General features: G+C 27.0%; 9 protein-coding genes across 9 annotated transcripts; 4 read left to right on the top strand and 5 right to left on the bottom strand.

The window, feature by feature from the left end:
• Nucleotides 1-201: 201 nt before the first annotated feature.
• Nucleotides 202-1,925, bottom strand: PPL_12497 (FNIP repeat-containing protein; the record flags this gene model as incomplete). Its single annotated transcript, XM_020583228.1, has 2 exons — nucleotides 202-1,427; nucleotides 1,508-1,925. The coding sequence occupies 2 exons, from the start codon at nucleotides 1,923-1,925 to the stop codon at nucleotides 202-204; spliced, it is 1,644 nt and encodes a 547-aa protein (XP_020429415.1).
• A 1,489-nt stretch (nucleotides 1,926-3,414) lies between these two features.
• Nucleotides 3,415-4,103, top strand: PPL_12496 (uncharacterized protein; the record flags this gene model as incomplete). Its single annotated transcript, XM_020583227.1, has 2 exons — nucleotides 3,415-3,868; nucleotides 3,952-4,103. 2 exons carry the CDS (start codon nucleotides 3,415-3,417, stop codon nucleotides 4,101-4,103), a joined length of 606 nt encoding a protein of 201 aa, XP_020429414.1.
• A 906-nt stretch (nucleotides 4,104-5,009) lies between these two features.
• PPL_12495 (uncharacterized protein) lies at nucleotides 5,010-5,395 on the top strand (the record flags this gene model as incomplete). The annotated part of the gene is made up of 2 exons (XM_020583226.1): nucleotides 5,010-5,186; nucleotides 5,327-5,395. The coding sequence occupies 2 exons, from the start codon at nucleotides 5,010-5,012 to the stop codon at nucleotides 5,393-5,395; spliced, it is 246 nt and encodes an 81-aa protein (XP_020429413.1).
• A 130-nt stretch (nucleotides 5,396-5,525) lies between these two features.
• Nucleotides 5,526-6,231, bottom strand: PPL_12494 (protein-tyrosine phosphatase family protein; the record flags this gene model as incomplete). The annotated part of the gene is made up of 2 exons (XM_020583225.1): nucleotides 5,526-5,953; nucleotides 6,018-6,231. 2 exons carry the CDS (start codon nucleotides 6,229-6,231, stop codon nucleotides 5,526-5,528), a joined length of 642 nt encoding a protein of 213 aa, XP_020429412.1.
• A 163-nt stretch (nucleotides 6,232-6,394) lies between these two features.
• On the top strand, nucleotides 6,395-6,801 carry PPL_12493 (uncharacterized protein; the record flags this gene model as incomplete). Its single annotated transcript, XM_020583224.1, has 3 exons — nucleotides 6,395-6,450; nucleotides 6,495-6,528; nucleotides 6,730-6,801. 3 exons carry the CDS (start codon nucleotides 6,395-6,397, stop codon nucleotides 6,799-6,801), a joined length of 162 nt encoding a protein of 53 aa, XP_020429411.1.
• A 119-nt stretch (nucleotides 6,802-6,920) lies between these two features.
• Nucleotides 6,921-10,218, bottom strand: mcm2 (MCM family protein; the record flags this gene model as incomplete). Its single annotated transcript, XM_020583223.1, has 7 exons — nucleotides 6,921-6,933; nucleotides 6,983-7,116; nucleotides 7,226-8,569; nucleotides 8,634-8,976; nucleotides 9,048-9,430; nucleotides 9,511-9,710; nucleotides 9,792-10,218. The coding sequence occupies 7 exons, from the start codon at nucleotides 10,216-10,218 to the stop codon at nucleotides 6,921-6,923; spliced, it is 2,844 nt and encodes a 947-aa protein (XP_020429410.1).
• Nucleotides 10,219-10,601: 383 nt separating this feature from the next.
• On the bottom strand, nucleotides 10,602-11,303 carry PPL_12491 (uncharacterized protein; the record flags this gene model as incomplete). Its single annotated transcript, XM_020583222.1, has 3 exons — nucleotides 10,602-10,840; nucleotides 10,920-11,037; nucleotides 11,127-11,303. 3 exons carry the CDS (start codon nucleotides 11,301-11,303, stop codon nucleotides 10,602-10,604), a joined length of 534 nt encoding a protein of 177 aa, XP_020429409.1.
• A 3,667-nt stretch (nucleotides 11,304-14,970) lies between these two features.
• Nucleotides 14,971-16,441, top strand: PPL_12490 (uncharacterized protein; the record flags this gene model as incomplete). The annotated part of the gene is made up of 3 exons (XM_020583221.1): nucleotides 14,971-14,995; nucleotides 16,145-16,174; nucleotides 16,245-16,441. 3 exons carry the CDS (start codon nucleotides 14,971-14,973, stop codon nucleotides 16,439-16,441), a joined length of 252 nt encoding a protein of 83 aa, XP_020429408.1.
• A 1,775-nt stretch (nucleotides 16,442-18,216) lies between these two features.
• PPL_12489 (uncharacterized protein) lies at nucleotides 18,217-18,543 on the bottom strand (the record flags this gene model as incomplete). The annotated part of the gene is made up of 3 exons (XM_020583220.1): nucleotides 18,217-18,277; nucleotides 18,311-18,412; nucleotides 18,512-18,543. 3 exons carry the CDS (start codon nucleotides 18,541-18,543, stop codon nucleotides 18,217-18,219), a joined length of 195 nt encoding a protein of 64 aa, XP_020429407.1.
• Between the last annotated feature and the right edge of the window lie 1,831 nt (nucleotides 18,544-20,374).

Raw genomic sequence — 20,374 nt, 5'->3', positions numbered from 1 at the left:
GAGACCAAAACAAATTATAATTGTCATTTTGTTTAATAATAAAAGAAAAAATAAAACATATTTATTTAAAAAAAAAAAAATTAATAGTTAGTGATGTTTAACAGAATATTATAATTTATTTATTTATTTTAGATAGATAGATATTATAATAAATGTTATAAACATAGATGTTTTATGTTGAATCGAAAATTAAACAATTATTTAATTTTCAGAATTTGATAACTCTATAAGTAAATCATTCAATGATGAGGAAGAGATGAAACCTCCAACGATTGATGATCTCTTTTGACAATTGATCATTAGGAATCGATCTGATTCAATTCTTCTGCAGTTGACGATAACCTTGGCTTGAGTGAATTCATAGATCAAGATGGTCTGTACAGATACTGGAAGTGACTCGATGAGTTTCTTATCGTTACCTTGGAAAGCGTTGATACTGAACGACACTGTTTTGATGGAGGATGGCAACACATTCTTCTTTATCTTTTGGTTGTAAGTACGGAAATGAAGTGTTTCAACGGAGTTTGGAATGGATCCAGAGTTGAGTGGTTTGGTATAGTCACCGCTGAGAGTTAGTTCTCTAACAGAGTTGGGGATGACTCCGGTAGTAAGCTCTTGGTCAAATTCATAACCGAGATGCAATGACTCTACTGATTTGGGAATCGATCCAATAACCAATGGATGATTGTAGCTACTTGGAAGACGTAGGTGCTTGATGTTCAAAGGCAACGAGTTGGCTACGAGTGGCATAATATGTCGGTTGTAACCGAGATCCAAACTGTCGTACTTTGCATCCATTGGCAGGATGTCATTGAGTTCACCACTGAAGAAACCCAAACCGAGATTGAAACGCTTGATGCTTGATGGAATGGAACCTGGTTTTACATTGGTCGGTGCAGAGATCGTGAGTTCGGTGATAGTCGATGGAATACTGCCATTCTCTAAATTCTGTGGAATCTCAGAGGTTAGAGATATCGTTTCGATCGATGGGAATTGTTTCTTGAGGAGATCGAGTGAGCTTGGTGTTACAGATCCGACACTGGTTAGAGTTGATGGAATTGACTTTAGGAATGATTGTGGTAGCTGGTTGACATCGCAGTGGAATTCAAATGCAAGCTCTTTTAAGTTCACTGGCAATACAGTTTCATTGTAGGAAGCAAATCCCTTGCCAAATGCCAATCTGGTAACGGTCGATGGCAACAAACCAGCTCTAATTGGATGATTGAATGAATCACCCAAACGAATAGATTCCAAAGTAGGTGGAAGCTTGACATTCTCCAACGAATGATTGAAATCTCTTCCCAAGCAAATCGAGACAACATTAGAGTTTGCAAGTTTATCCTTAAAGAATAGATTCAAATCGGAATTGAATGAGTTTGATAGTTTAATTACCTTTACTTTTGATGGAATATCAATGATTTCATCATCTATTTAATGTTAATTAAATTACAATTGATTAGTTAGAAAAGTGAAATGAAATGAATGTTTTTAACTTTATGATACATACTATAGTTATAATAATATTCATAGTACATAAGTTGATGATCTTTGATTTCCTCTTGATTACCGATGAACATGGTAAAATCAGAGTTTAACGATATGGTTACATCGAATTTATCGTTGTTGGCAGTAAACTGGAACTGATCTTTGATACGCAATGATCGGTAGAGAGTATCACTGTTGAATTTGAAGTAGGAATCCTTTTGTTTGTACCATTTGTCAGATGTTGGTAGACTGAAGCAGATTCTCTCAGAGTCAGTACCATCCAACTGAATGATAATTGAATTCAACAACTTGGATGAGACATTGACAACTGAATTCTTCAAATTCATCGAAGTTGTGTTCTCATCGACAACTGTTGTTGTTTTCTTAATATCATCAATGATTTGATGTAATTGTAATTGTTTACTTTGTGATCCTCCCATTTTATTATTAATTATTAATTATTATTTATTATAAAAGTACAGTTAAGCTGATTTAATTAAATCTTTTTTGATTGTTTATTTGTTTATTTGTTTATATGATTGATTGATTGATTGTTTGATTGTTTGATTGATTACTACATTTTTAAAGAACTATTTATAGTAGATGGATGGTTCAGCTTACCAACAGACTTCATGATTATTCAGGAATCCACAACCACTATTAATTATAAAGATCACACACAATTGTTAGCCTGGTGAAGTTTGACGGATAATAATCCACTGACCAACTGCGGTAAATGAATCTTTAGTAATCAGTAAGTGTGGTGCTTAATTAATTCATAGTATAAAGCTCTATTTTTAAATTGATATCTTGTTGAAATGCTAAAATTAATCAATATATGTGTGGAACTGTTATTGATTTGTTTTACTTTGTGTTTATGATAAAATTTAGCGGTTTAAAAAAGGTAAAAGTTTTAATTAAAAAATATCGATTCCCTAATTTTCAAAAGTGATTTTAAAATTTTATAATTTTAACAAATATCTTTATTAATTATAGTGGAAAATAAAGATCAAAGTCAACAATGTTTATTCAACATTAAAGTTTCATTGAATAAACTGTTACATCTTGAGTCCTAAACAGTTTAAACTTGTATAAAAAAATATCTGTAAATACATTATTCTTTGACTTTAAAGTCTCAAAAAAAAAAAAATATCCCTAAAAAAAAAGACATCCAGATATTTTTTAAAATAATATTTTTTATTAATAGACTTATCAATAAAATATTAATAATTATGAATTAATAATATCATAGTAGTTCTTATTTTACAATCTAGAGTAAGTTGTAACTTTAAATATATGAAATAGTAATATTTAAATTACGGCGCGAATATTAGTTCCATCTTGTCTTTGTGTTCAACAGACAAATTTAAGGTGAGAATGTTTAAATAGGGGTGTCAAGGGGTGAGCGCTATCAATAAAAGTAAATTTAATTAAAAGAGAAATTTTTGAAAATAAAAATAAAACAAACCATGACTTCCAATGAAAAAATAGGTGAACTCGGTTTAATTTAAAAGAGGGTAAAAATATTGTGTAGTGGGGTTAAATCAATGTGATAAAAACCAAAATAAAAAAACAAAAACAAATTAATAGTAATGATTTTGTTACTGTTAATGTTCATGTTCAACCGTGTGTTCATATTCCTTCTTCTTCTTCTTCCACAACAACATAAACAAATTGTTATGTTTTCATCCTATTACTATATAAATACATCAATATTAAACATATTATTGGATTAAAAACAACATATAGTTTTCCTACTTAATTAATTAAATTTATTTACAAACACTACTACTACTGTTTTTAATATTATTAAATTTTTACATTATATTATTTTTTTACAAATTTTTATTTATTTCAACAAATAGTTTATTTTGTTTATTTCCAATATAATTTATTTTCATAAACTTGTAAAAAAAAAAAAGAATAATAATGGGTTTCTTTAAGAAATTGTTTTCTAGACATAAGAAAACTGATGCATCTAATCAACCGCAACCAAATGGTGGACAACATCCTCCACAACAACAACCACCACAACCAGAGCAACATGCTCCTCCACCACAACAACAACAACAACCTCCACCTGCTTCCGAACCAAGTCACCCAGTGGAATCAAATCCACCAGCTCCACAAGAACCAGCTCCAACTACTACGACTACTACAACAACTACAACATCGACCTCAAGTACTTTAACAATTAGAGAGAAATTGGAGGATATAATGAAAGCAGTTGGTGAAAAGAGAATTTTGGAGGTATTCGACAAGTATTATGCAAATGATATTGTAATGTATGAGAATGGAGATGCAACCAATCGTCATGGTAGAGAAGAAAATAGAGCATCAGAGGTTGCCTTCACTGAGAATGCCGTTGTTCATGAAGCTACTGGTAAGTTACTTTTATTTGTTTCGCTTCAACAATCAAATATTTCGTTGTATCTAACTTTTATTTTTACAACAAAAAAATAATAGTCAAAAAAGTCATTGTCGATGGAAACTTGACAGCCTATGAAATGTATTTAGACTTTACTTATGCAGGAGAAAATGTTAAGAAGAATCAATGGGCTTTCCAAGAGTGGAATGATCAAGGACTTATTGTAAAAGAAGAATTCCTTTATAAATAATCTTTTTTTTTAGACAAAACAAAAACTACAAATAATAATAATTTTTCCTCTTTTTTTTTTAAACAAAATTATTTTATTTTATTCAAATAAACTTATTCAAATATATGTACATAAATATTTCTTATTTAAATTTTAATTAATTTTTGTTAAAACCTGGGGTCAAATAAAAATCAAATGTTATATCATTTATATCTTTCATCATATTTAGGTATAATTAACCATTTTGTATTTGTTGGGTTTTTTTTAATTTTATTTGCTCTTAAAAATGATAATTTTTCATCTCCATCCCAATGTCCAAGATATCCATTTAAAAATGAAAGAGGGATAGTACTATATTAAAGTGGTGGTGGTGGTGGTGAATTTAATAAAATCATATGATTATTGAAGTGCTTTTTACAAAAATACTGTTCAAAAGGTTTAAAAGTTAATTTAAATGGTTAAAAAAAAAAACATATCAATGAGATTATATAAATGGAAATTTTTCGAATTTTTTTTTATCCATATAGGTATGCAAAAGATAAATAACTTCTCACATTCCATTTTTTTCAAAGAGAATGGGGTTCATTATTGATAATCTAGTTACTGCAATGAGAACAAACAAAAAAAAATTAAACAAAAACTTTTTTATCCAATAATTGTATTTTTTTTTATTTTTCCAAATCCAACCATTTAAATTTCAAGTTAAAAAGAACACCATAAACCATATAACATTTATTAAAAATTAATTAATCTTAATTAAGTATTAATTTGAATTTAAATTGTATAGAGAATTCAATCCTATATCAAAAAAACACAATTGTCTCTATAAAATCGTCGGAACATTTTTTTTGTTTTAAATCAATTTTTCATTCTCTTTAAACAAATAAATATCATCTTTAGAAATAAAAGAATTTAAAAATATTCAAAATGGACAACTTTTTTAGACATATGGAGAAGCCAACAATGAAACCTTGGATACATGAGGACTTCCTAGGAGATTACAGTGATTCCCCACCCATTATCTCTGTACAAAACGCCACTTTAGCACCCCCAAGTTTCAGTCTCCAAGAAACTCAATCTAGCTCAACTTCAAACTATAATAGAGTAAGTTTTGGTTTCAAACATTAATTAATTCATAAAGTAATATCTAATATCATATTCTTATTTAAAAAGAAATTGTAAATTTGTTTTTTCTTTTTTTTTTCTCTTTTCTTAACTTATCCATTTCTATATTGTGTATAAAGAAAAAGGGTCTAATGCAAGAGACACAAGAGAATCTTCATAATGATCCAGCAAGAATATTCAACCGATAAAATATTATCTTTAAGAAAAAGCAATTAATAAAATAAAAACCTTTTTTTGTAAATAATTAAATTTCTTTTGTTTTGTTATTTTTTATTATTATTATTTTTATTTCATACAAATAAATCGATCAATAAGTAATTAACTGTTTGTTTCTTTACTCTGTAAATTCTTTAAATACTTTATAACTTGCATCTTTTGAGGATGATACTCTGGGGACTCACCAAAACCGACGACACGCTGTTCGTAGCACGCTTGTATTCTTCGACATGCCTCCAAGCCGGAAACTTGATACAATCTTCCAAGGAGGCAAGCAGCTATGATACCGGTACGTCCACGACCAGCCCAGCAATGCAGGTAGATACGATGACTCTTTAACTTTTCTATCAATAAATCAATGAAATCCGATAGCTCATCGAGGTTCTCTGCGACTCCACCATCTTCAATCGGAAAATGTAAAAATTCCAATTCGATATTCTTTTTGGCTGCAATCTGCTTTAGATCCTCTTGATACGGTCTGAAATGTTTTAATTCAGATTCCAACTGCAGACATACAAATAATGTTAAACCTACAAACATTCATATTATTAATAAATGATTATTTAAATGTTAATTAATTTGATAGAAACATACCACTGTCAACCAGAGATTGTAATATTTTAAAGTGTTGTTCGTCACTTGTGTTACCAGGATATTCACCAGTCATAATATATTCCTTTACCACCCAGTTGCTAAAGTCATTGGGCCCTTTCATATCGTTGTCTACATGACCACCATCGCAACTGCCATCACAACAAACACCATGCTTTCCTTCATAGTGCCACCTTGGCGGTAGGTTTACAATCATTTTGATTTCAAACTATTAAATAGGATATGTGATTAAGAAACTAATTATAACTTTTTTTTTTTTTTTTTGTGAATTTATATTATTGGTTGTTATTGATTATATAAAAGATTGATTTTTACTTCTAGTGACTATTATCTATTAGTGGTACTACTATATATAATGAATGTGGGAGATAAAAACTGAGCCGAGTTCGAGCCAAACTTCAAATTCAAATAGGAAGTAAGATGATCTAACATTAACCTTTTTGTTTTATTTAATAATAGTAGTAAAGCTTCGATATCGGTCTCGGATGTTATCGTAAGTTAATATGTTGTTGTTGTTGTTGTTGTTGTTTATTACTATTATTAATAGTTGTTGGTTGGCACTTGTTGTTAGTTGCTTTAATTCAAACAACGAAATTTAATGACTTCACTTTAAAAAAAATGAAAAAAAATTTAAAAAAAATTAAAAAAGTTTCAAAAAAACAAAAAAAAAAAACAAATATTTTGTGACTAATAGTGGGTATTGATTGATGTTCAAATGTCATCATACATTTTAAGATTTAAAAAGAGCAAAATTTGTAAAAATTGAAATTTGGATCAAGATATTATCTAAATCTGATTATTATGATAATAGTATTATGTTTTGTCAAAAATCAATCAATTTACAATGATTTTTCATGCAGACAAGATATTAATTTAGTTTTTTTTTCAATTATTCCAACTAAAGAATAATAAAAAAAAATTATATATATATAATTTATTATAATTACTTTTGTTTTGATGCACCATTGACATTTGGTACTCTCATATAGATGATACTATCTTTTGTCTTTTTATATCGTTTCTCCGTAAAATCATTGGCACCATAAAACTTATCTAGTTCATGTAATCCCATATCTCTTGCCTATGATTGATTGTTTTAAATTGTTATTAGTATTATTAATATTATTGTTATTTGTTTTTTTTTTTTTTTTTTTTTTTGAAAGATAATTTTAATAGAAATAAAAACATACTCTTGTTTCAAATTCATCGAGTGGTACTTCAATGGTTTGTGGAGGATCACCACCATGCCTCAACATGTATACACTACAATAGTCTTCGGTCAATGATTGAAGTATATAGAAAAGAAGTGCACTGACATCACGTTGATAGGTAATGTATTTCGAAAAGTTTCTACGTAGACGACCTGCCAGATTGGTTTTCTGTGCGTTGATAAAACTGTCGAGCATGATACGAATGGCCATATTGACATCTTCATCGGTTACGCTGGCCCGCAGATGCATCTTGGCGTGTGCTTCTGACATACGAATCATCGATTCGACATGACGAACGGTCATTGGATATCCACCATTGCCAGACTCGCGACGCATCTCGGCGTAGAGCTGTGAGAGTTTCTCACGATCGATCTCTGAGATTCTCGGAGTACACTTGCGCTTGGCATACATAATATATTTTCTTAGCATTTCCTGTGAGATTGGCGATTGCTGAGTTGCATTCACCAAATAGTTGTTGGCTTCGTTGGTATTGTTTGGATGTGAGCGTTGATGTGATTGGATAACGAATCGCGCCAGCTGTGAATCCTTTATCGGATGGATAGTATCACGAACAACACATGCAATATCGAAACGAGACAAGATTGGCTCTGTCAGATCGACGTTATTCAGCAGAGAATAGCTTGGATCGTAACGTCCCTTCTTTGGATTGGCAGCGGCAATCACAGAGCAACGAGCAGTCAGGGTAGTGACAATACCGGCCTTTGAGATGGAAATACTCTGTTGTTCCATTGCCTCGTGAATCGATGTACGATCCTTGTCGTTCATCTTGTCAAACTCGTCGATCATGCAAACACCGCGATCAGCCAGCACCAAAGCACCACCCTCCAGAGTCCACTCGCCCGTTAGCGGATCGATACGAACAGCAGCGGTAAGACCGACAGCAGATGCACCCTGACCAGTTGTATAGACTGCACGATGCGCTGTCTTCTCTACGTACTTTAAAAACTGACTCTTTGCAACACCGGGATCACCAACCAACAAAACATTGATATCGCCTCTGACTCTATGCTTCCTATCGATGTCTTTTGGTACACCACCAAACAGCGCCATGGCAATGGCCATCTTGATATCGTCGTGTCCGTAGATTGACGGTGCAATTGACTGTATAATCATCTTACCAATATTGGGTTCCTTTGACAGCTTTCTAATCTCCCTCTCATCGTCCTCCGACAAGATAAAAGATGCCAAAAGATCTTCTTTCTTATTGATATAGTTTGCCTCCAAAATAGTTGCAAACACTGGAAATCCATTTTGATGATTCAACTTTGAATCATAATTATGTTTAAATATACCTGTTACTTCCTATTATATAAAAGATTAGATTAGATTTGTATTATTATTATTAAATATTTTGTTTTGTATATACAATTTCTTCACCAGGTCTAACAGAATCAATTAAATCTGTTAAAAGAATGATTTCTTTGGTTCTTGGAAGACGACCGGCAGGTACTGTTCCCGGACTTTCTTGGAGTGTAATCTTTTGGAAATCACGGTACACTGTCAGATCAGAGTTGATCGAGAATGGACCTTTCGATTGGCACTGTGGACATATACCGATTTGAATATTCTGATTGCCATTCTGATAGAATGGTCCAATGATTACTTTACACTTTACACAGTCGAATTTTACAAACTTTAATTGTGGATATACATTTGATCTTCTTGTAATTACACCTCCAACCTTTATCAATTGATCCAATTTCGCTTGTCTTTTTTAAATTTTGAAACTACTAATTAGTATGAATTCATATCGGAGCAATCATTTAGTTATTAACATTACCTTATTTCTCTTAATGAATATAATGTTGGAATATGAGTGATTCTAACGTTAATAGACTTGGCAATGTTTCTATAGTTTGGAAACATCTTTAGAACCACTTTGAATACGACTTCATTGAATATCTCTAACATTTCAGTGGGTGCTTTTATCAGCCATTGGTCAAACGGTTCCTTCAAATGTGTATAGTTGATTAGTAGACTCTCCAAGTTGGATGCACACATCTGTTGAATTCTCTGTCTGTATACCAAGTTGTCCTTCTTGTCGGTGTAGTTCTCAATGAAATCCGTTAGATTATGAATGATCTCTCTTCTCGGTGCCTCTGATATAATATATTCTTTCAGTGGACCTTGTGGATCCTCTAATTTAACTTGTCCTTTGACATACTATAAAGAAAGTTACAAAAAAAGTATTATTAATAATTAAAACTCTTTACCAAACATTTAATATTACATGTTTTACATACTTCTTCTTCTTCGTCACTTTCTTCTTCATCATCATCATCACCTTCCTCTTTCTTTACTGCTTCATCGATTCTATTTGTCTTTTCATTAAAATTGAATGCTATATCGTCGTCGTATTCATCCTCAATCATAGTCTTTACTTTAACCTTTTCTTTTGATTTCTTTACTCTCTTATTGTTATCAGCCAATCTTTGTCTTTTAACTTGATGTATTTATAAGGAAATATATAAATGTTAGTTTATTGATATTTACTAATGATTCTGATTGATTTTGATTACTTTACCTTTTAATTCTTTCTCTTGATCACTGTCCAACTCTAGATATTCATCTTGATCATCTGCAACCAATGAAACAGGCAATCTGAAAGCACGTCTTGCAGATTCGTTTCTCTGACTTCTTTCGACACGATCACGCTTTCTTATTTCTTTTTCTACTTTTCTTCTCTCTTCGGCAGGCAACTCCTGGTAGTCTCGTTCGTCTAGACCTTCTTTCTCATAGTTGTCCTCTTCGCTGTGTATATCTGCTTCGTCCTCCTCTATTAGATCCTCGTCCTCCAAGTCATCTCCTTCACCCTCGGACGACACAATAACATTTTCATCTTCATACATATAATTTACATCTTCTTCGATATCTTCACCACCAACACTACTAGGTGGCGATGAAACGGCGTCATCGTCATCATGTTTAGGTGATCCATCAACATAATCCATTTTTAAATATTCAACTAACTAACTATTTATTTATTATTATTATTATTATTCAAACAATAAAAATACTAATTAATTATATATGAAGATATTTATAAATCTTTTAAATAGATGATATATTATAACTAAATAAATAAGCAAAAGCAATCACTTAACACAAATTCAAATTACAAAAAAAAAAAAAAAAAAAAGATACAAGTTTGTTATTCAAAAAAGCGCGCGTAATTTTTTTAGAATTAGTATCATTGTATTATCGATCATTATATTTTCTTGTAAAAAATTGATTTTTTTTAGATAAATATCTATATTGTTATTATTATTACTATTTAATATATTACAAAATTTAATATTATTATTTATATGATAAAGCTATTAAAACAAACTACCTATACAATATGATCTTTTGATAATGATTCAATGATTGTATCGACTGATTTATACCATAGACCACCCAGATGAGGTGTATAATTAAATCGTTTTCTTGTTGGTGTAAACGGTTCGACAAGTAGATGTAAATGAAGATGTGGTATACTATAGAAAGGTGGTATATGGAATCCAAGTCGGTATGCAGACCCACTGAAATCTCTGTTAGCAATAGTCTGTGCAATGTCTTTCATTTTCAAAACTATAGATGTATAACTCTATTGATTAGTCGAAACAAACATTATTTGAATATAAACACTCGTACGATGTTAACAACATACCAGTTGGTAAATCACTTGGTTTAAGTGTTTTCACTGACTTTATATGTCTTCTCGGTATTACGAGAAGGTGTGTCGATGCTTTCGGTGTTCTATCACTAAATACAACTACATCGTCATCCTTGAAATGATTGATAATATAATGAACCAGAATCAAATTAATCATTGTTGTTCTAATATATATATATATATTGTAATAAACCAACCTACTTGATATTGAATAACTCTTGTATTATCTTTTATTATATTGCAAAATACACAATTATCTATGATTTCCTGTGAAACACCGGCACAATCATCTTCAGTAGTACCACCTGATATTCTTTTTTTCGAAAAGAACAAACCCATCAATACAGTTCCTACAAATAAATATGTTCTGTATTTCATTCAACTAATATTTAACAATATTTATGATTAAAAAATAAAAAAAATAAAAAAAAAATGAAGAGGTATGTTAAAAATTTTTGTTGCTAAATTGGTTGTGCATTTTTGGATAAAAGTTTGATCAATGATTGTTTATCAATATTTATTTTATCTGATTAAAAACTGATAGACAACTATTATCTATTAGTGGAATTGGTTGATCATCAATATCGAATATCATATTATCTAAAATGTCATTTTAAAGTTAACTTTATGATCAAAAGTATTTATTTTCTTTACATACATGATGTTAATGATGTTATTATTTTGATTTATATAAATAAAATGTCCAATAATAGTTACTAAATTTTAAAATTTATCTCATTTAAAAATAGTATCATTTAGAGTATTTCCAAGCGAAACCTTAGAGTGAACATAATAAAATCTATACATCTAACCTATCTATTCATATTGTATATATAGAGATAACGATCATTTAAATAACTAAAAGTTATTACCACCACTATTGTCTTTAATACACTTACACACACATATACATACACACACAAAAACACTGCCCAAATAATCTAACTACTAAAATTTTATAACACTCATACCAAATGGTTTAATTTGATAAACCACATAGGTATTTTTATTGGATTGAAATAAATATATAATAATAATAATATAAATGTTGTTTGTTGAAGATATGATTTGAAAATCTATTATAGATAGTCAAGTCGATTCTAATGATAGATGAATGAATAAATATTTATATCGTAATGTCTGCTAGCGAATGAACGACTGCTTTAGAATGATGGTTCACTTTCAATTTATTAAATATTGTTATTTTCTTTGTTATTGTCAACAACAATCTACAATGACAATAAATTAAAAACTTTTGTCATTTCTATCATATACTTACTCTTTTCTCTCTTTTACAACTAAATTTAGTGATTTCAATAAATAATGTGAAAGAAAGGATACCCATTCAATGACAAACACAGATAAAAACTAAATAACAGACAGTTCGGGCTGAGACACGTACAACTCGATATAACTAAATTGAATTGGATGACTGGTGCATCATAGATACTGGGAAGAGAAAGGTATAAATAATGAACCAAGATCTAAGTTGAATTATTTTTAATAATAGTTAAACATCTAATTTCAAAACATTCCTAACTATAAATGACATTAATTGGTAGGTTTCAATAATAATAGTTAATAAATTTTATGAACTCATTAAAATGATTTATATATTAACCGATATTTTTGTTATATATATAACTACAATAGCAAACTTATTAAAAATGATTCAACCTACCACATTTGTAGTTGTTCAAAGTAATGTGACATCTGGATTTGGTAGTACGATCAGCTGGAGCAATCAGTCCCAAATGATGACAATGAGTCAAGTCAAAGCATCATCTCTTGTAAATATTGTGACTGACATGAGAAATATCAATATTTCAACATCCATCTAAGATAATAAAAAACAAAAATATTTATTTAAAAAGTTTTAAATACTTTTGACTTTTTAACATTAAGTAAACGTATGTTTTGAACGCAAAAAAAAAAATAAAAATCGTGGACAAATTTTAAAATTATCTAATTGATTGAATTTTCAAAGTAATAAAATATTATTACTCGGTAGAATAAATTGTAAATAATTTAGGTTTGTTTAAAAGTATTTAGCTCAATAATGTTCAGAATAAAACTCCAAAAGAATGTCAAAAATGGAAATAATTTGTTTTTAAAACATTTTTAATTAAACACATTTGAAAATATATTTGCAAAAATTAAAAATTTAAATATTTAAATAAATTCTTTGTGTTTCAACAATTTTTTTGATATTTTTAAATACCTTCACAAATTTTAGTATTATTGTTTTTTTTTGTTATTTAATTGTATGATCATTTCCAAATGTTAGATTGTCATTCTTTATCTACTACTTATAGTTTGGCTTTGTTGTTTATTTGCAGGATCATATTAGTGAAAATAATTAAATAAAAATTAAATTTAAAAACAAAAAAATTTGTTATATTTATTTAATTGATATAGATTTTAGAATCAGATTTACTCTTCAAATTCTATCTTATTATTATTCCATTCAATTATTAATATAGTAGAAACAAAAAAATGAATTTAATAATAATAGTTGCAATAACTACAGTATTTTTAGGTTAAACTAACTTAGTTTCAACAATCAATTAGCTTGAAAATCCTTAAAATCAGTAAATTTCTATAGCAGTTAAATATATATAGTTATTCTTACAAAGGTTAGATTAAAAATAGAATAATAGATATCAAATATAACATATACTAACATCTCAACCTTATAAATATATTATAAAATATTTACAAATTAGATACTCAATGACCTTATAACTCCTTTTTTAACAACTAAAGGAATGACAACAAAAGTTCAAATTGATTAGTCATAACCAAGACAAACAGCGAACTATAGCTCGAGTCTAACAGTGAATCATATGAAATCATCAAATCTCTAGGATTGTGAAGTTACCGAATTCATTACAAATTCAAAAGATATTCCAAACAATTGATTGCTTTGTTCCCAGCCAAACAAAGGTATGATTAATTACAAACGATTTTAAAGAATCCAATATGGGAATCTCTTTAACTAACGTACAATTTATCTCTACGTATATATTTTTTTATAAATTTTATCTATTGATTATAGGTTCATGTTTTTAGGCAACCATCATTGATTTAATTTTAGTCAGAATATATATATAAAGTAGGAGAATATTCAAGTAATTTTAGAGATCACTTTTAATGGTTAGACTAAAAGATGAGTATTTGATGATAGATGGCAATGTTTTAATAATCATCAACATCAACAAACAGTTTGAGTTCAAAATTATTCGATAACTACAGCTCAAAACCTGTAAAAGTATGTGTCAACCAAAGAGAAATTTGAAGTGTATTCCAATGAACAATAACTAATAATCTCAATTTAAACGATTAAATTACAAACAATAGATCTATAGAAATAGGATTATATCTAACATTTTTAATAGTGTTCGCAATTATATACCGAAATGATGTTGATCATCCCTCGATTTTATTATATTAAATAATACAATAAAAAATCAAAAATATATCACATTGAAGGCTAGTCTTTCAATAGATGATATGCTATTTCAATAATATATAATAGTTCTAATAAATAAGACAAAGAAGATATAGGGTAACTAAATCAAATACTTGAAAATTAAAAAAGCTGTACGGCAAGTAATAACCATTGCTTTTTTTAATATTGTCAAATAGTTGGTATTATATTGTTTATTTTTATAAGATGATTTATGTGAATAATATTATTTTTAATTAAATTAATGTTCTGATATTCACTTTAAATTAAATCTAATAATAATAAAAATTTTTTGGATACTATTTTAAACATTTAAATTAACCAATCACAGACAACGAATTGAAAGAATTGTTCCAACATTTCATTTTTTTGTTTTTTGTTTGCAAAAAAAATTACCAAATATTGAAAAAAATTTTAAATTTTGTATTTTTTTAGTACACAGTATTAAAATGTAAAGAATGTGATAAATTTTTGTTTGTTGAATTTAAAAGATGGTTATCTATCATTATCGCCAATTTAATTTATTTAATTACTCTCTCTTTAAATTTAATCATTAAATGTAACTATAACTTAAAAATGGATATTGAAAAATGGAATCATAGTATCATGATATAAAATATCGACAGGTTCGTTTTAAATATTTTAAAGAATTAACCTTAATAATGTTTATTAACTTTTTATTCTTTTTATTCTTTGATAGTGTTTGGATGATATCAATATAATAGAGTGGTGCCGTACTTTTCAATAAAGTTAATCTTTAAAGTCATACTCTGTACTTTGGTAGCTCAACACATTATCTTCGGTTTTGAGAGATATCAGTATGATTTATTAATTACAATATTTAAGATAGTAACTTAACTAACCGTTAAACAGCACTCATTTTCATATATTTTAGATATATAACCAATATAGATAGTAATTTTAGATTAAATAATATAAGTGGTAAAAGGAGAATATCGATGGATTATTAGAGATGTTATTCTGTTGATTCGATTTAAAATATGATCATCTATCATCAGATCCACAAATTTAATAAATCGACATCGTTAAGAAGAAGATTGTATTTCAAAGTACACCAATCTTGACTGGTCAATCTTTTAAAAGTATGTATTAACCAAACAGAAATTTGAAGTGTTCTACAATCAACAATCACTAATAATTTCAATTTAAACTATTAAATTACAAACCATAGATCTATAGAAATAGGATTATAACAAACAATATCAATAATTTTTAGAGATAAATAGAATTGATATTGATCACCTTCAACAACTTTTATCATAATAATAAATAAATAAATAAATAAATAAATAAATAAATAAATAAAAATCAAATCAACAACTTGTCTTTTTATAATCTACAAAGATATTAAAGAAAATCTTTTACTCTATATAGCTACATATTGATATCGATTTTGTTGATTAAATCTTTATTATTATATTTGGTACCAAATATAACTAACTAATTTAACAATTGGTCATCATAATATGTAGATTCTTTAAACTATTGAACTGTTGAACATTTTTAAGAAATGAGTTCTGATAGGATGACACTTTAACCAAGTTAATGATTGTTGATTATTGATTGACTAAATACTTTATTATATGATAGTGATTGTTAATGTGTTGATAGAGTGTGATCTATAAATATTGAACATTTGGCCATGATTCATAATCAATTAAATAATTCTAGATATATCTGTATTGTTATTCTATTTCTATACTCATTGAATTATTTTTTTAAAAAATAGATAATAATAATAATAAAATGGCATTATTTTGTAAGTATTTCTTAATAACATCTTTGATAATTAAATATTAATTAACTTATTATTATTTCTATTGTTATAGCAAACTTAACTAGTATGGGTCAACCATCTTCAACAGTAAACAATAATAATAATGTATTAAGTGGTGGTCAAATACAAGGAATGAATCAAATGGTTTCACAAGAGATGGTCAAAGGTGAAGGTGCATTCTCTAATAATCCTGTTTTGAATTCTATGAACAAATCTACAATTTCATTATTATCTATGTTGTTTAAATAAATATATAGAGAGGAATGACATGTATATTACTTGTTCAATTAACCATTCATCAGCTATTCTATTCCTAATTTTTTTTTGTTAACATTTTTATCGAAAATTGTGATGGTTTAGTAACTATTTTAAATTAAATTATTTTTAAATTAATATGTAATTTATTATTTGAGAATTGTTTAATTGAAGAAATAGATATATTATAAAATATATTCGATATGAGTTATATAATATTGTTTAAAGATATAATTGATTGTGTATGACATAGATTTCCAAAACAAAAAAAAAAACCAAAGTTGCATTACCATTTTGACAAATACATGAATTAAATTTAAATTTTTCAAATGTTTTTGAAATGTTTCATCAAATTTTTAAAATTCTATTTTAAAATAAAATAAATTAAATTATTTTATATATACATCTCTTGTATCATTTTTACAGATAAATAATAAAGAAAAAAATTAAATACTTTGATATTTTTGCAAAAATACTTTGACACAAACAGAAGAATGTTTTAAATAGTATTGGAACCAAATAATATTCGTTAAGATATTATTTATTTATATTATCAAATTGATAAATATATTTATACTATCAGATTTATTCTATTCAGTAAGCTTACAATCAAACTTGAGACAAAAATAAATAAATCAATAATAATAGTAGCTAATAGCCTTGTGATTTTATGTTAATTTCATCAATCAATTGTTAGTTACATTTAACATTATATTTTTTTTAAGCAGTATATATTGTTCTTTTACAAAGGTTAGATTTAAATAAAATAGTATATATCTAATACCATCTACCATCTCACATACTAACATTTCAACATATCATTTATAATTATATAGAATCGCAAAAAGAGACATTCAGTGATAATTAATGACTAACTAATATCCATTTTAGCAATAACTTTAATTAATAGAGGTTCAAATTGATTTGTCATAACAAAGACAAAAAGCGATCTATAATTCTAGGCTATCATTGTACCAGATGAAATCATCAAATCTCTAGGATTATGATGTTACCGAATTCATTACAAATTCAAAAGTTTATCAGATTCCTAAAAAACATTTGATTACTTTGTGCTCAACCAAACAATGGTATTTACAAACGATATTCAAAGATATCAATCAGATAATCTCTTAAACTAACATACTTTTTTATTACTTGGTTATAGATTTATTTTTTTATAGACAACAATTATAGATATTATTATAGTTTGAATATATAAAGTAGGAGAATGATCAAGTATTTTTAGAGATCACTTTTTATTGGCTCGATTTAAACAATGTCGTCTATCATCAAATACTCAGCTTTAATAAATCTACAACACCAACAAACAGTTTGAGTTCAAAATTATTAGATAATCTACAGCTCAAAACCTGTAAAAGTATGTGTCAACCAACAGAAATTTGAAGTGTATTCCAATGAACAATAACTAATTAATTTAAACTATTAAATTACAAACAATAGATCTATAGAAATAGAAATATAGCATCAGTTTTAATATTATGCACATTTGATATTGATCAACCTCGATCATCCAACTTTTATTGTAGTAAAATAATATAATATCACAATAGGACTTGTATCCAATAAATATTGATATAATTATATATATTATAATTAAATAAAATCATCAACTATATATCACAATTTAGTTATGAAGACTAGTCTATGTTATTGTTATATTTATAATAAAATATTAGTTCTAATAAACAAAACAATGAAGATAACAAAATTGACTAAATAATTCACTTTAATCATCATTTAAACATTATTTAGTAACATTTAAAATTCGAAATATCAACAAGAAATAATAATACTCGGTTATGTGATAGACTAAATAAAAAAATATTATTATTACAAAATTACTATAAATATTTTAGTGAATGATAGTCGGCTATAACAAACAAGGAATTATTCAAAGATTTAATAGGATATTGGCTTATGTAAAGTGTCCAACTCAAACAAAAGCTATTTTTAATTAAATTAATGTTCTGTTATTCACTTTAAATATTATTAAATAAATTTTTTGGATACTATTTTAAACATTTAAATTAACCAATCACAGACAACAAAATGAAATATTTGTTCCAACATCTCATTTTTTTTGTTTTTTTTGCAGAAAAATTTACCAAATATTGAAAAAAATTTTAAATTTTGTATTTTTTTAGTATCACAATATTAAAATGTAAAGAATGTGATAAATTTTTGTTTGTTGAATTTAAAAGATGGTTATCTATCATTATCGCCAATTTAATTTATTTAATTACTCTCTCTTTAAATTTAATCATTAAATATAGCTATAACTTAAAAATGGATATTGAAAAATGGAATCATAGTATCATGATATAAAATATCGACAGGTTCGTTTTAAATATTTTAAAGAATTAACCTTAATAATGTTTATTAACTTTTTATTCTTTTTCCTTTGGATAGTATTTGCAATTAGTTGATTTATGATATCAATAAAATAGAGTGGTGCCGTACTTTTCAATAAAGTTAATCTTTAAAGTCATACTCTGTACTTTGGTAGCTCAACACATTATCTTCGGTTTTGAGAGATATCAGTATGATTTATTAATTACAATATTTAAGATAGTAACTTAACTCTCTGTTAACTAACTTTCATTTTCCTATCTTTTAGATATATATAACCAATATAGATAGTAATTTTAGATTCAATTAGTGTTAGTGCATTATTCTACTTCATGCACTTAAGTAGAATATTGATGGATTATTAGAGATGTTATTCTATTGATTTGTAAAACATGGTCATCTATCATCAGATTCTCAAATTTAATAAATCGACTTTCAAAGTACACCAATCTTTGACTGATCAACACTTTTAAAAGTAGGTATTAACCAAACAGAAATTTGAAGTGTTCTACAATCAACAATCACTAATAATTTCAATTTAAACTATTAAATTACAAACAATAGATCTATAGAAATAGGATAAAAACAAACAATATCAATTTATTTCAAATTTAAATATCGAATTGATGTTGGTCACCTTCAACTTTTATCTTAATAATAATAAGTCCAATAAAAATAAACAATAAATAAATCACAGTGAAAACTTGTCTAGGTTTTATTGGTATCATATATAAACAAAGAAGATATTAGATATAGATATAAGTGATATTGTTCGATCTCAGAGTTTTAATCTTTTTTGATAGTTTTTTGTTACACTTTAGTTTTTTATAAATAAACAGAATAGAATTAAAATTAGAACATAGCTATTCAATTTATTATTGAAATAAAACTTCAACCTGTTGGAATCGTATTTCCAAGGTATCGGAACCCGTAGTTCCAACCAACCGATTACTGCTAACTGATTACTACTCAACAACAAGTATTTAAAGCTCAATAAACTCAATAAACAGGATATATTTTTATAATCATCTGAACAAAAGATAACTTAATATTTATTATAACATCATTTAATATAATACCACTATATGTCTTTACTACCACAACATAATGCAGTTTCTAACAAACCATATGATCTAAACGATCTTATTAAGTGATTGTAAAGATAATTGTGTTGTGGCAACTAGAATAATTATTTATAATTATTTATATTTTGACATGAAAAAAACTTAATTTTGAATTATCAAAAGAGAAAGAAATCATTTTTATGAAGGTAAATATAAAACATTTGTTAAAGGAATGCATAAATTTTTAATTAATTTTGATGAGGAATGAGTAAAAATAAAAATAAAAATACAAACTCGCCAACAACAAAAATAAAAAATTTGGATGGTGTTTGGTGTCTTGACAAAAAATGTGATAATCATTTTTTATTTAAACAAAAAAAATACTAATATTAAAAAATTATTTATTTATTTATTTATTTAAAGGAATCTCTTATTTCATTACCAAAATGTAAAGAAAATAAATATTAAAAAAAAAAAAAACAGTTGTAGAGAT

This window comes from Heterostelium album, assembly GCF_000004825.1.
Source record: "Heterostelium album PN500 unplaced genomic scaffold PPL_scaffold10, whole genome shotgun sequence".
NCBI lineage: Eukaryota > Evosea > Eumycetozoa > Acytosteliales > Acytosteliaceae > Heterostelium > Heterostelium album.
This window is presented reverse-complemented; position numbering and strand designations above follow the sequence as displayed.